This window comes from Caretta caretta, chromosome 2, assembly GCF_965140235.1.
Source record: "Caretta caretta isolate rCarCar2 chromosome 2, rCarCar1.hap1, whole genome shotgun sequence".
In the NCBI taxonomy this organism is placed as follows: domain Eukaryota; kingdom Metazoa; phylum Chordata; order Testudines; family Cheloniidae; genus Caretta; species Caretta caretta.
Genome location: NC_134207.1, coordinates 192,090,705 through 192,106,045, shown reverse-complemented (window position 1 = coordinate 192,106,045; position 15,341 = coordinate 192,090,705). Strand labels below are relative to the sequence as shown.

Sequence of the window (15,341 nt, the reverse complement as noted above, 5' to 3'; positions counted from 1 at the left end):
AAGTGTGCTGTGCCTAATACCTACTGAGTCACTTGTGGTGATCTGATAGTGAAACATAAGCAAGCTAAGTGGTGTCCCTCCTTGCATGTTTCTGAACCATGTACCTTAGATTAAGAAATGTTTTTACAAAACATTTCTTAATCACTCACATAATCACTTCTGAGGGATTTTTGCTGTTGATGTGGATATTTTTGTAAAACGACAGTTTAAACAAAGCTATCATAACATCTGTTAAACTGAAATGGACTTGTTGCATGGAGTCAGGATATAGGAATGACGTTCTGATGCATAACTATAGATCAGAGCAACTCTTAAAATAAGTCTTAAATATTTCAGGTTTGGGCTTCTTTGAAGAGCCAAAATTTGTCATCTTTCTATGGTACTTTCCACAGACTTTTTTAGTCAAAACCCTGGTTTTCTGTCAAAACAGCTTTGGGAAACATTTTTGACCAGCCCTACCATATAAATTTTCCAGTCCTGCAGTTCTCTACATGAATAGTTATTTGTCAATAACTGTAGGGTTTTTGCAGTCAGGTACTCGGATCAACTTACTCTGGTTGGCTCCTGCATTCAGAATTTCCAGCTGTTTACTATCTGTAACAATGGCTGCCGAAGTGTCACTCCCCTTCAGCTGAAGCAGAAAACTCAGCTACTCTTTTCTTTTATGCCAGTTTTATACAGAATAGGAAGAACTGAAAACTTAAACCAGTCTCAATTTCTTTGACTACTTTCAGGTCTGATTTTGCTCCCATTGCCATCAATGGGCATCTTTTCTTTGACTTCAGTAGGAGGAGGATGGCTTATCTGTTACCTACATCCTTTCTTCTCTCCTTCTTTCGACAACCAGTCTTGTGTTTACATTGGGAGAAACATATAGTGCCTCTTTTCTGATTGAGTTTTGAAACACAGCATAAGCAAAAGTATATTGCTGTTATTCTGGGGAGAAGAACCTTACTGAATTGAAGGGAAAAGAAGAAAATAAAGACAAAGATGAGGGAATGAAAGTGGCAAAAATTAATTTTCAAAACAATGTACTGGTCAGCAGTTTGACAACTTGCTTAGTTTCTTGTCTTTTTAACTTTTACTTTTTTAATTTAAAATATCAGTGTGGAAACTTGGAGGGCTCTATATATTCCTCTAATTACTATACCCAGAGTTACTAAACCAACCTTCCACACAAACTTCCTCGTGGCTGGACTTCACTAAAACTAGACAAGCCATTTACAACACACATTTTGCTTCTCTACAAAAGAAAAAGGACACTACTGCATGCCACAAGAGGCCACAGCAGTGGTTCCCTTAACCCACCCAGCAATATTGTTAATCTATCCAACTATACTCTTAGGACAGATTCTGCTGGGCTATCTCGGGGCTTCTCCTTCTGCCCCTCCACCCCCATGAACATGATACAATTCTGTGGTGATCTAGAATCCTATTTTCGATGTCTCCGACTCAAGGAATATTTCCAACGCACCTCTGAACAACATACTAATCCACAGAGACCTCCCTACCAACACTACAAAAAGAAGGATTCTAGGTGGACTCCTCCCGAAGGTCGAAACAACAGACTGGACTTCTACATAGAGTGCTTCCGCCGACGTGCACGGGCTGAAATTGTGGAAAAGCAGCATCACTTGCCCCATAACCTCAGCCGTGCAGAGCACAATGTCATCCACAGCCTCAGAAACAACTCTGACATCATAATCAAAAAGGCTGACAAAGGAGGTGCTGTTGTCGTCATGAATAGGTCGGAATATGAACAAGAGGCTGCTAGGCAGCTCTCCAACACCACTTTCTACGAGGCATTACCCTCTAATCCCACTGAGGGTTTCCAAAAGAAACTACAGCATTTGCTCAAGAAACTCCCTGAAAAAGCACAAGAACAAATCCGCACAGACACACCCCTGGAACCCCGACCTGAGGTATTCTGTCTGCTACCCAAGATCCATAAACCTGGAAATCCTGGGCGCCCCATCATCTCAGGCATTGGCACCCTGACAGCAGGATTGTCTGGCTATGTAGACTCCCTCCCTATGTAGACTCAGGCCCTACGCTACCAGCACTCCCAGCTATCTTCGAGACACCACTGACTTCCTGAGGAAACTACAGTCCATCAGCGATCTTCCTGAAAACACCATCCTGGCTACTATGGATGTAGAAGCCCTCTACACAAACATTCCACACAAAGCTGGACTACGAGCCGTTAGGAATACCATCCCCAATAATGTCACGGCAAACCTGGTGGCTGAACTTTGACTTTGTCCCCAAATGTGAAATAGTTATGGGTGAGAACAATGTATACCTTCAAATCAGCGGCACTGCTATGGGTACCCACATGGCCCCACAGTATGCCAACATTTTTATGGCTGACTTAGAACAACGCTTCCTCAGCTCTCGTCCCCTAATGCCGCTACTCTACTTGCGCTATATTGATGACTTCTTTATCATCTGGACCCATGGAAAAGGAGCCCTTGAGGAATTCCACCATGATTTCAACAATTTCCCTCCCACCATCAACCTCAGCCTGGACCAGTCCACACAAGAGATCCACTTCCTGGACACTATGGTGCTAATAAGCGATGGTCACATAAACACCACCCTATACCAGAAACCTACTGACCGCTATTCCTATCTACATGCCTCCAGCTTTCACCCAGACCACACCACACAATCCATTGTCTACAGCCAAGCTCTGCGATACAACTGCATTTGCTCCAACCGCTCAGACAGAGACAAACGCCTACAAGATCTCTATCAAGCATTCTTACAACTACAGTACCCACCCACTGAAGTGAAAAAACAGATTGACAGAGCCAGAAGAGTTCCCAGAAGTCACCTACTACAGGACAGGCCCAACAAAGAAAATAACAGAATGCCACTAGCCGTCACCTTCATTCCCAACTAAAACCTCTCCAATGCATTGTCAAGTATCTACAACCTATCCTGAAGGATGACCCATCGCGCTCACAAATCTTGGGAGACAGGCCAGTCCTTGCTTACAGACAGCCCCCCAACCTGAATCAAATACTCACCAGCAACCACACGCCACACAACAGAACCACTAACCCAGGAACCTATCCTTGCAACAAAGCCCGTTGCCAACTGTGTCCACATATCTATTCAGGGGACACCATCATAGGGCCTAATCACATCAGCCACACTATCAGAGGCTCGTTCACCTGCACATCCACCAATGTGATATATGCCATCATGTGCCAGCAATGCCCCTCTGCCATGTACATGGGTCAAACTGGACAGTCTCTACGTAAAAGACTAAATGGACACAAATCAGATGTCAAGAATTTTAACATTCATAAACCAATCGGAGAACACTTCAGTCTCTGGTCACACTATTTCTGACCTAAAAGTGGCTATTCTTCAACAAAAAAACTTCAAAAACAGACTCCAACGAGAGACTGCTGAATTGGAATTAATTTACAAATTGGATACAATTAACTTAGGCTTGAATAGAGACTGGGAGTGGTTGAGTCATTACACAAAGTAAAACTATTTCCCCTTCTTTATCATCCCCCCCCCCCCCCCTTCCTCAGATGTTCTTGCTGAACTGCTGGAAATGGCCCACCTTGATTATCACTACAAAAGGTTTTCTCCCCCCGCCCCCACAGTCTCCTCACTCTCCTTACAGTGTGCATAATAAACACGCATTTTTTCATGTTGTGTGTGTATATAAATCTCCTCACTGTATTTTCCACTGAATGCATCCGATGAAGTGAGCTGTAGCTCACGAAAGCTTCTGCTCAAATAAATTGGTTTGTCTCTAAGGTGCCACAAGTACTCCTTTTTCTTTATACCCAGAGTTAAGGTTCAGTAACTTCAGTGTGAGCGGTCATGTCCTAAAGGAGGGAAATGAGTGAAAAGGCTTCTGAATTTTAGTTTTAAATTCTTCCTGTATGTTTCTAAATAGGATTTAAACTAAAACTGCCACAATCGTTCAGATCAATGGTTCATCTAATTAGATAGCCTGTTTCTGATAGTGACCAGTACCAGATGCTTCCATGGAAGGAACTTTAATCCTAAACCTGGACACATAAACCAAATACCCACACTACTAACCTAAGGGATTATTGTAGGGCCCCTGATTGGGGCCTCTAGGTGCTACTGCAATACAGATACTTAATAAATATAAATTAATAAGTCTTCAGTCTAATCTCTCCCAGGCCTCATCTGCTTTGCTGTTCTTCAGGCAACCCACTTCCTGTAGCTATACTTCTGGCTCTCATTGCTTGACCCCCTGCAGTGGGTATGCATTGTAATCCACTTAGCCTTGCTCTCATTCACCATCCCCAAGGGCAGTTATCTTTACACTAGAGATCTTACAGTGGCGCAGCTGTACTGCTGTAAAGTCTTCTGTGTAGCCGCTCTATTCTGACAGAAGAGAGCTCTCCCATTGGCATAATTTAAAACACCCCAATGAGCAGTGGTAACTATATCTGCAGGAGAGAATCTCCTTCTGACATAGCACTGTCCACACCGGTGCTTCTGTCAGTGTAACTTATGTCACAAAAGTGCTAATGTAGACCTAGTCTGAGACAGCAGCTAGCGGGTCCTGAGGGGCAGGGAAACCAATATCCTAAGCTTTTGCTTACCACTGATAAGCAGTAAGAATACAGCAGTTGAAGAATACTGAATTAATTCTGAATTTGAATTACAGATTTGGAAGTTGTGGTCTGATAGTCTATAGAAATATTAAACTGTTCAGAGATTGAGTTAAATACTCTTTTTAACCTAAACCCTCTGCAGTAGAAGCTGATTAGGAAATGTTGTGTGCGCGCACTTTTCACTTGATATAATTGTTCCATTTTTAAATTACTCATATTCCATTATCTGTATGGGGGATTATGGATTTATTAAACAAATTAGTAATCTTGCCTTTCAGGCTTCCATTTTATGCTGTTTTGTGTCTTACAGGTTACTGGAGTAGGCTATAACAGGTTTGGAGAAGTCGTGCTGGATGGTGATGTTATTCATGGGTATAACAACCCCTCTGTTAGCAGAATTGTTGAGGTAAGATCTCAACACAGTAAGCAGTCTATTTTCATTGAATTAGTACAGGAACTGTATATTGCCTTGACCTCTGTTTTGTTTGTGTCTTTTTAGGCAGGTTGTGTGTGCAATGATGCCATAATTAGAAACAGCACTCTAATGGGAAGACCAACAGAAGGGGCCTTAATTGCACTTGCTATGAAGGTGTGCACCGAATTCATGGTGGTTCTTCTCTACATGTCAGAAACATTAAGTTTGTAGGAATGAGTGTTTAACTATAGCACTAATAGTTAGTATGTTTACACTGAAAAAACCTCATCTCCATATAAAGAATTTTTTATTATGAAAAATTTCTGGGAATCCTAACAATTTAGATAATGAATAGGAGATTAACATGAGTTTACTTCAGTTGTTTGGATCTGATTTTTAAGTTTATGGTTCAAAAATGAAATTTAACTTATATCGAGAATAAAGTAATTGATAACTTGTCAACTTTTTGACCGTTTACAGTTTAAAGTTGTCATTTAGTTTGGTGCTAGTCAATTTATCAAGTAATCAGCATCTGTTTTGAAGCTGGAGTGGATTAGATAAAACAGTAACACATAAGCAGTTGCTCATTTACTGGCACTTTAATGCTGCAACTCTGAAAGGTGCTATTTAAGTGTTTGGATACAGGGAATTTCAGTTGAGTAATTTTTGGTTAAACAAGATTTCCTCTTATGTGCTGTGCCAATGAAGTACTAAGACTAGTGGGGCGGGTGAGAGTGAACCCCGGTACCTAATCTTTCTATGACTGTTCGGTCTTGCTTTATAATTTTGGGCAAGTCACTTAATGCAGTGGTTCTCAAACTTATTTGATTGGGCCCCTCTTCTTTGTGTCTGTAGTCATTCATGCCACCCCGGGCCCCAAGTACACATGCCAGCTCCAAAGGCAGGGTGGAAAGCAGCGGCTGTTGGCCAGGTGCCCAGCTCTGAAGGCGGTGCTGCAGCAGCGCAGAAGTAAGGGTGGGAATGTGAAAAGTGATATTTGTCAATATCACTCATCACAGCAAGTGCTACCTTGAAACCTTCTGTACTACTGCTGCCAGCTGGAGCCCCATGGCTCCAGGTATGGGGGAAGGAAAACCTGAGCCCAGAGCTACCTCCTGTTGAGGCATGTGGCGGGGAGGAGAGCCCGAGTCTGGGTGGTGGGGCTCCAGCGGTCTCCTTTATTCCCGCTTCCCAGGTGTGCACGAGCCCCAGCCACCTGGAGCTGACAGCCAGAGCTCTTTTTTTAAAAACACCTCCCTCCCCTTCCGGCGCCCCCCCCCCCCCCCCCCCCCCCCCCACACACACACACAGTTCTTGTCTCCCATGACACAGTCCCATGCCTCCCTTGGGAGCCCACCCCATAGTTTGAGAACTGCTGACTTAACATGTCTGCCTCTGTTTCCCAGAAATGCAATAGAGGTAACACATGCCTATCTCAGGGATATGCAGGCTTGAGTCATTGTAAAGTGCTTTTTAAAACCTGGAGAAGGGGCTATAGAATACTAAAGTATCTGTGCTCTAGAAGTTGGATATGTTTTAATGAGCAGTGTGCCACAGCAAAATCTGTGTTTGCACCTAGGTATGACTATGAGACACTGAGGTCTTTGGATGAAAAGCAGAATACTGTATAAGAACAAAGTAGATGTGATTTGAAAATGTAAAAAGTATGCTGTTGGTGACTGACATTGAAATATAAAAAGCTGTGGGTTTGCTCATTGGTGTTTATCGAAGCTTATATCTAAGCTGGACTAGTGTGACTTGCTTTTAGTTTTAATAGGGAAATAAAAACTGAATGGGTTTATAAATAACTAAGAATGCAAATGAGCCATTTGAACTTGTGACTTGAAAGACTAGTAGCCTGGCTAAATAAATAAAAATGGTTTTGATATTACTGTTACATTTTACACAGATGGGTCTAGATGGACTCCAGCAGGACTACATTAGAAAAGCAGAGTATCCCTTCAGCTCAGAGCAAAAATGGATGGCTGTTAAATGTGTGCACAGGACACAACAGGTAGGCTTTTCCATGGTTATTTCCTCACCCAGTGATGTTAAGTAACTTCCTGAGCACAGGAAATGGTGTACGAGCTCTCTGTTTAACTTCAGAAGTTGTGTACAGGAAGGGAGTAGCAAGCCAGCAGCACAGTACTACACCTGTGAGTGTGAAGGAGAAAGTTTGGTAGTGAAACTAGTTTAATTTTCTGTCTCTGAAGTGGTTGTTGAAAACTACAGGGAGTTTGTGGAAGTATACAGTGAAATTAAACATTTAAAATCCTAAATTTGAGCTCCTTCATAGAAATCTCATGAGATTCTGTTTATGTTCTGATGTTTTTCTTGGCAATGTACTTACACGACAAGAAGGAATATATCAGTTTAACAGAAAAAGGAATTTTATTATGTGAAATAACCATTTCATTTGGAATAATGGGGAAAAATAGATGTTATGGAGAAAGTTATCTGTATGTTTACCTCCTTCTCCCCCCCCCCCCCCCCCCCCCCAAAAAAAAAGCTGTGAGGTGGAATATTTTGGTGTAAGTGAAAGTAAGAATCGCTGTTAAGTCTGACCAGTATGAAGTAGCCATAGGCTCCTAAACAGTATGTGTCATGGAAGGCAATGGATCCTGGATTTATGGAATATCTCCCTAGTGCTTACGGCAAAAAAGCTAGCGTGCTGTTAAAGCTTCAAAATAGCACCAGAAACTCTCTAGTTGTGGAGATGAAAGGTTATAATTCGTGGCCTGCCCACTTTCCGTGCTGCACTGCTTCAAATTTTCAGGGCATTAAGTCATCAGCTTATACAAATGGGGTTTGTATAATTTGCAGTTTGTAAGGATATACCTGTGCTAGCTTTAATCTAGGGAAGACGCAGTGGCATAAGCTGTATGAGCCTGCCTGACTCCCTGGGTAGGCCATACTGAAGCCCATGCCACCATGTTCTCCTTGCTATGTTTAGCAAACTAACTAGATTTAAAGCTAGCACAGGTACATGCACCCCTGCTGCAAATTATACTCAGTTGCAGTGTAAATATATTGTGTTCCGTTCCAGATTCTGCCACAGGCTTCTTTCTGTGCTGCAGTTTCCCATCTGTTTGCCATTAGTGCCATTCAAAATGTTTTTATGGAAACCAGGTCTCTCACCTGATTTTATTCTTTGAGATTACAAATTTGATAAAAGTAACTGCATAAGTCTAATATATTTAGACTTTGTATTACACAATTTGCTGATGAAAAAATTAGGACTACACGGTATTGAGAGTACACATTAAATGGATCAAGAACGGACATCTCAAAAAATAGTCCTTGATGGGAATCATTCGTGAATGGGGATGTTTCTGGTTGGAGTTACAGAGTTTGGAGCTAGGCTTTATGCTATTGAACATTTTAATCAATGATCTGGAAGTAAATATAAAATCACCGCTGATAAAATTTGCAGATGCAAAGTTATAAATCCACGAATGAGGAATGCAGACCATATTTACAGAATAAGGGATTGTATTCTGGAAAGCAGTGACTGTGAAAAAGACTTAAGGATCATAGTGGACATACAACTGAACATGAGATCCCAGTGTGGTACTGTGGTAAAAAGGACTAATGCAATCCTTGGATGTATAAATGGGAGTAGTGAGTAGAAGTAAGGAGATGATTTCATCTGTATGTGTGGCATTGGTGAGACTCATTGTGTGTAGTTCTTGTCCACAATTTAAAGAGGATGTTGAAAAATTGGAGAGCCACAAAACATGATTTGGGAGCTGGAGAAAATACCATTCAGTGAGAGACTCACAGATTCTATGAATCTGTAAACTGAGGTTTCCTTTTCACCCTTTTTCTTGTCTATTTAGGACAGGTCTACTCTACAGACCTATATCAGAATAACTGTTCAGGGGTGTGTGAAATCCATATCCCATAGCAACATAATTATACTGACCTAACCCCCTGTGTAGATAGCGCTATGTCGACAGAGCTGCTCCTACCAACATAGCTACCATCTCTTGGCAAGGTTGATCAGCTACACCGAGGGAGAAACTCTTCATTAAAGAGCTACGGATGCAGCTGCGCTGCTGTCAAGCGGCCCATGCAGACAAGCCCTACTGTGCTGTACATGGAGACAAGCCCTACTGCACATTAGACAGTTCATGTCCTGAAAAATTAATGTGTGTATCCACAATGCCTAATAAAATGCCCTAATTTCTGGAGGGCTTTCTGGAGGGCTTTGGTAATACTACTAATTTATATATTGTATTTAGAATTGCACTGTTCTGAAAATAGATTTTAGCTTTAAATGAATTGATTAGCTCTTACATTTCAGAATGTATGATATAGGTTAGAGGACTATAGTTATTCATGTGTGAATATTTTTTTTTCCCATAGGACAAACCAGAGATTTGCTTTATGAAGGGTGCTTATGAACAAGTGATTAGATACTGTACAACATATAACAGCAAGGGGCAGACCCTGCCTCTCACCCAACAACAGAGAGAACAGTATCAGCAAGAGAAGATATCTATGGGCTCTGCAGGACTTAGGGGTAAGGCCGCTCTAGCGTACCATCTCTACAGGTTAATAAACCCTTTAAATGTGTTACTTGACTCACTACTTCATAGTAAGAAAAAAACCCCACAATTTGAAAGCTTTAAAACTCTAAATTCAATCTTTTCTGGTTTTGTTGTGTTCACCAATTTCTTCAAATTAGGACTAGGTGTTAAACTTGCACTTTAGTTTAAGGGTTAAGTAATAACATGGCTGACAGTGGATGTTAACATATTGTACTTCAGGTTTCAGTTTCTTCTCATGTGTCTGACCACCCAAGAGATAAGACTCATTACCACTTAACTATCAGTCATCTTTCTTTCTGCAGGAATTGGTTTATGGGTTTTTTTGGATAATCCCAGGTTATCCACTGTTCTTCTGTTTTGTTTCATCTCATTTGAGTTAGAGACACCCTTGTTTGAGTCAGAGGTGCATGTACTGTCTGGGTGAGGCACGTATCTCTAAGTGCAATATGTATAAATCCTTCCTATCCAGAACTAGAGAAGCCTGAGAGCTCTGACTGAAAGTTCCTGATGGAAGAGGCTATGAGACCCTGCATAAACCTGGGAGACCTTCCCCCCCACCCCCTGTACATCAACCTCAGCTGACCAAGAGTGGCCCTCCAAGTACGAACCAGAGTGGAGCCCTTAACATTGAACCCCAAGGAGTTGTTACATAGTGTCCCCCATGAGAGTAAGACACTTACATGAACATAAGGACAGCTCCTGCAAGCGGTCTGTCCAAAAGAAATACGTTTCCTTCCCGAGCTGGTCCGGGTTGGGTGAGATGATGTGTACAGAACTGGCTCTGCTGAAGACCCCCAGGCTGAAGGGTAAGACACGGAAGAAAAGGGATGTTAGTTCTGACGGAGACTGCGGGGGAGAATGGGGAGAGACTCTCATCAGTCCGATCCATGAGTGCAGGTGTGGACTCATCATCTGAGCTGCCTCGCTTATCCATTAATCATCCATCTGTGTCATCAGAACTGGTCCATCAGGAGTTTTTACTAGAACTCTCGTACTGTGGGCTGTACAGAGAGACCTTAGTAATGCTGGAGGATATCTTCCTCCCCTACCTGCAGTCTCCACTCTGTTCAGGCCATGCCCTCCTGAAAGACATCCTTACCCCAGAGGAGGAACTGGTACTGTTGTTTCAAAGAGGCCCATCTCCATCCACTGAGCTGGAGTGCCTCAGTACCGATGGTACCACTGTTACAAATGGAGCCATCCTCTGAATTGGAGGAGTCAGGAGATAGCTGCACCAGTATCTCCATGAAGGCAAAGGAGTCCTGGCAGACAGGTGAGATCTTACTATTTCTCCAGCTATGACCCAATCAGGGACAACTGGTATTGATTCCTGTGGGGGCCACTGTGACCAATAGATCCTTACTTCTGGCCTTATTGGGGTCCTCAGGACACCTATGGTAGCCACCTGGACCCCTTTCAGGATTTGTACCATTCCTCCCCTTCTTGTCCATTGGTGTATGAGGAGGAAGAACCAGAACCAGTTCTGCTAGTACCCCTGCTTCCAACAGGAAGCCTCCCCATCGTCCCTGGATGCTGCCATTACTCCTCCATTGCCTTCTTTGCTACATGACCACAGCAACATCAATAATAGTTGCAGAGGGTCATTGTTGATCTACAAATCCCAGTACAGGAGGTCCAGGACCCTCACCATCGACTTCTGGGCATTTTGGCTATCCCAATCAATGAGGCCATATCTGAACTGGCCAGAGCAGTTCAGAAAACACCATCTTGAGCCCCTACACCTTGCCTACGGCAAGAGCTTGGCCACACTACCAAAAATCTACTTCAGCAGATAAAGGGTCAAAGAGACTGGATCTCCTGGGTGGGAAAGTTTTGTACTTTGCAGACCTCCAGTTTTTGTATTGCTAATTGCCAAGCCTTATTAGCAACATACGCTTTTAACACCAGGCTTGTGGACTTTAAAGACCAGCTACCCATGGAAGACCAAGCCCACTTCCAGTCTTCTCTGGATGAGGGAAGGTTGGTATCAAAGGTGGCTCCCCAGGCTGTGGGAGATGCTGCAGATACAGCATCCAGATCTTGAGCCATAGGACTGGTCACATGAAGGCTTCAATCGTTGGACTTCCCTAGAGAGGTCCAAAATACTATCCAAGACCTCCCCTTTGAGTCCAACCTTCTTAATGAAAAGACAGACTAGACTCTACATTCTGTAAAGGATTCAAAGATCCACCCTGCAGTCCCTGGAGATTTACACCTGTAATTGGCAGCATTGCCTATGGAGCTTTTTAAAAAAATTTGGCATCACATTAGCTATCCTCCAGTCATCTGGTACAGAAGCTGATTTAAATGGTAGGTTATATACCATAGTTCTGAAATTTCACATTTGAGTTCCTTCAGAATTCTTATGTGAATACCGTCTGGTCCTGTTGACTTATTACTGTTTAATTTATCAATTTCTTCCAAAACCACCTCTAATAACACCTCAATCTGAGACAGTTCCTCAGATTTGTCACCTAAAAAGAACGGCTCAGATTTGAAGATCCTCAGGCGTGAAGATCAAGGCAAAGAATTTTCTCTACAATGGCATTATCTTTCTTGAGTGCTCCTTTAACATATCCTCGCAGAGAGCTTCTAAATGCAAGACATCTGCATAGCGGTGACTTGGCGTTCCATCCATAGCTTCATGTAACACTACGCTGTAACTCAAGCAGCAGTGGCAAATGCAGTCATAGGAACAACAGTACTACAGACCTCTCTGCTGCCGGTTTCCTTGCACCTGCCTCTAGTTTGAATGCTGTTTGGTAGTCACCCACTGAGGAATATACATGGGGACCATCACTTGAGGAAGAAATGGAGGTTACTTACTGTAATTGGAGGCTCCTAGAGGTGTGCGGTCCCTATCTGTATTCCACCCTCCCTCCCCTCTGCTTTAGATCCAGTAGGCTTGCAGTAAGAGGAGGAACTGCAGAGGTGTTGACCCGCACTGCCTCTTATAGCCTCGGTTGGAAGTACAAGGAGAGCTACTGAGTATGTGCTCCAAAACTCCTTGGAGAGGCAAGGCACCAAAAAGCAAACCAGAATATATCTAACAGCCGTTACAGTTCTCTGAATGGGGACCTGAGGGTGCGAGCACTATCTCACTTTCTACTATAGACTGCTTACTGAATGAGGCCCCTGTCCTGCAAATGTGCACATAATAGTTGCATTGATTTCAATGGGTAAAGTTATTCATGTGAGTGGTTTTTTTGCTGCTTTGGGCCAGCAGTCTGTGTGCAGCAATCATCCGGTCTTTCTTCAAATACAAATTTATTTGACTTTTATCCTTTTAGAAAATATATAGGGTGTGTGGTTGAAATCCTTATTTTGGAAGGGGGGCTGCTGTTAAATGTACTATGCTGGTTAGTTATTAAATTGTTTAGTTTTAAAAGTAACTTATTTTTCTTGTTTTTATAAAGTTCTCACCCTAGCCTCTGGCCCTGAGCTGGGACAGCTTACCTTTTTGGGGCTGGTGGGAATAATTGATCCTCCAAGGACTGGTGTAAAAGAAGCTGTCACTACACTTATTGCTTCAGGAGTAGCAATAAAAATGGTTACTGGAGATTCACAGGAGACTGCGATTGCTATTGGTATGAATATACCTCTCTCTCATTTTGACTTGTCGGAAGCCATTAACTACCTTATTAAATGTTACTCTAAAATGGTTTATGTGGTGCAAATAAAAAAATAGAAGTAAGGTTTTGTGAAATTTACAAATGAATAGACTACATACAGTTTGTATTTTAGTAGACCTAAGATTGTCAAATGTGATATAACAGGAAAGCGAGTAGTTTAAACTGAGTATCCCTTTAAAGTATAGTTGTCTGAAAATTTGTTTTTATACCTAAGGTTTGCTGTAATTGAGACAATTTTGGTTTAGTTTAGTGTGGTTTTTTCCCCATCTAGCACTAGTGTTTGCTCAGTCAATTTAACAGTTCATTTTTGTACAGTTTTCCCTGTCTGTGGGGGGCCTTTCACATAGCAGCAAGCACTTTCGGAAACTGGGCCAGGTTACTCAGAGCAGGTATGGTACCAGAACTCTTTTGCATATGTGACTGGATTTCAAGTTGAAAGTGTTTTTTTAACTTTGAACAAGTTATCTACATGACTTCTGTACTTTATTGGTTTACAGAGGGGGATTCTTTGTGTGGGCTAATCACAAAGCTTTGTAAAAGGAGTTAAATTAGATTGAAATTTCACTTTTGCCTGAGTGATTTTTTTTTATCATCTTTTCCATACACTTAAAAGTTCACATTTTATGATCCCATCCTTTCTCTACTTGTTTGCATCCATTTGCTAATTTCCTATTCCTTTTTTTGGATTGTAAGCTCTTTGGGGCAGGGACTGTTTTCGCTATGTTCGTACAGCACCTAACACAATGGGGCACTGACCTGCTTGAAGCCTCTAGATGTTGATGCAAATATGAATATGTAATCAGAATAGACTTCATGACACGTTTTGTTATTTCTCAAGAGTTCAGGTAACCACTCCAGTCTAATGATTCCATAAAAGTTATGAAGCTACTGGAGTAAACATACATGTAGTAAACATGAATAGATGCACAAAATCTTGTATACCGTATACTAGAAAAACTGGTAGTCTGTTAAATCACTTTATTTATTTTTATTTCCCCTCTTTCCAGCTAGTCGCCTTGGGTTATATTCCAAAAATTCACAGTCCTTCTCAGGAGAAGAAATAGATACTTTGGATATTCAACAGCTTTCACAAATAGTACCAAAGGTTAGTATAACCCCTTCCCCTCGACTAATTACAGTAATGTAATAAAAGGATGTAGCCTATGCTAAGGAGGCATAAGGAGGATTCTTATTTATAAAAAACTAAACCGCAATATTTCCTAAGGTTTCAGAGGAACAGCCGTGTTAGTCTGTATTCGCAAAAAGAAAAGGAGTACTTGTGGCACCTTAGAGACTAACCAATTTATTTGAGCATGAGCTTTCGTGAGCCACAGCTCACTTCATCAGATGTGTACCGTGGAAACTGCAGCAGACTTTATATACACACAGAGAATATGAAACAATACCTCCTCCCACCCCACTGTCCTGCTGGTAATAGCTTATCTAAAGTGATCAGCAGGTGGGCCATTTCCAGCACAAATCCAGGTTTTCTCACCCTCCACCCCCCCACACAAATTCACTCTCCTGCTGGTGCTAGCCCATCCAAAGTGACAACTCTTTACATAATCAAGTCGGGCTATTTCCTGCATAGATCCAGGTTCTCTCACTTCCCCCCCACCCCCATACACACACAAACTCACTCACCTGCTGGTCTAAACTGACCACTCTCCAAGTTTAAATCCAAGTTAAACCAGAATATCTGGGGGTGGGGGGTAGGAAAAAACAAGAGGAAACAGGCTACCTTGCATAATGACTTAGCCACTCCCAGTCTCTATTTAAGCCTAAATTAATAGTATCCAATTTGCAAATGAATTCCAATTCAGCAGTTTCTCGCTGGAGTCTGGATTTGAAGTTTTTTTGTTTTAAGATAGCGACCTTCATGTCTGTGATTGCGTGACCAGAGAGATTGAAGTGTTCTCCGACTGGTTTATGAATGTTATAATTCTTGACATCTGATTTGTGTCCATTTATTCTTTTACGTAGAGACTGTCCAGTTTGACCAATGTACATGGCAGAGGGGCATTGCTGGCACATGATGGCATATATCACATTGGTGGATGTGCAGGTGAACGAGCCTCTGATAGTGTGGCTGATGTGATTAGGCCCTGTGATGGTGTCCCCT

At 42.2% G+C, this 15,341-nt stretch overlaps 1 protein-coding gene across 6 annotated transcripts in view; it reads left to right on the top strand.

Annotated features, from left to right (window-relative positions):
* The window catches only part of ATP2C1 (ATPase secretory pathway Ca2+ transporting 1), an 81,931-nt gene that overhangs the window by 47,750 nt on the left and 18,840 nt on the right, over window positions 1-15,341 (top strand). For all 6 annotated transcript variants that reach the window (XM_075125705.1, XM_048838749.2, XM_048838747.2 and 3 more), the window contains 6 exons: window positions 4,930-5,025; window positions 5,119-5,208; window positions 6,944-7,048; window positions 9,403-9,559; window positions 13,004-13,174; window positions 14,227-14,324. In XM_075125705.1, the coding sequence (XP_074981806.1) occupies window positions 4,930-5,025; window positions 5,119-5,208; window positions 6,944-7,048; window positions 9,403-9,559; window positions 13,004-13,174; window positions 14,227-14,324 (717 nt within the window). The remainder of the gene's footprint in view (window positions 1-4,929; window positions 5,026-5,118; window positions 5,209-6,943; window positions 7,049-9,402; window positions 9,560-13,003; window positions 13,175-14,226; window positions 14,325-15,341) is intronic.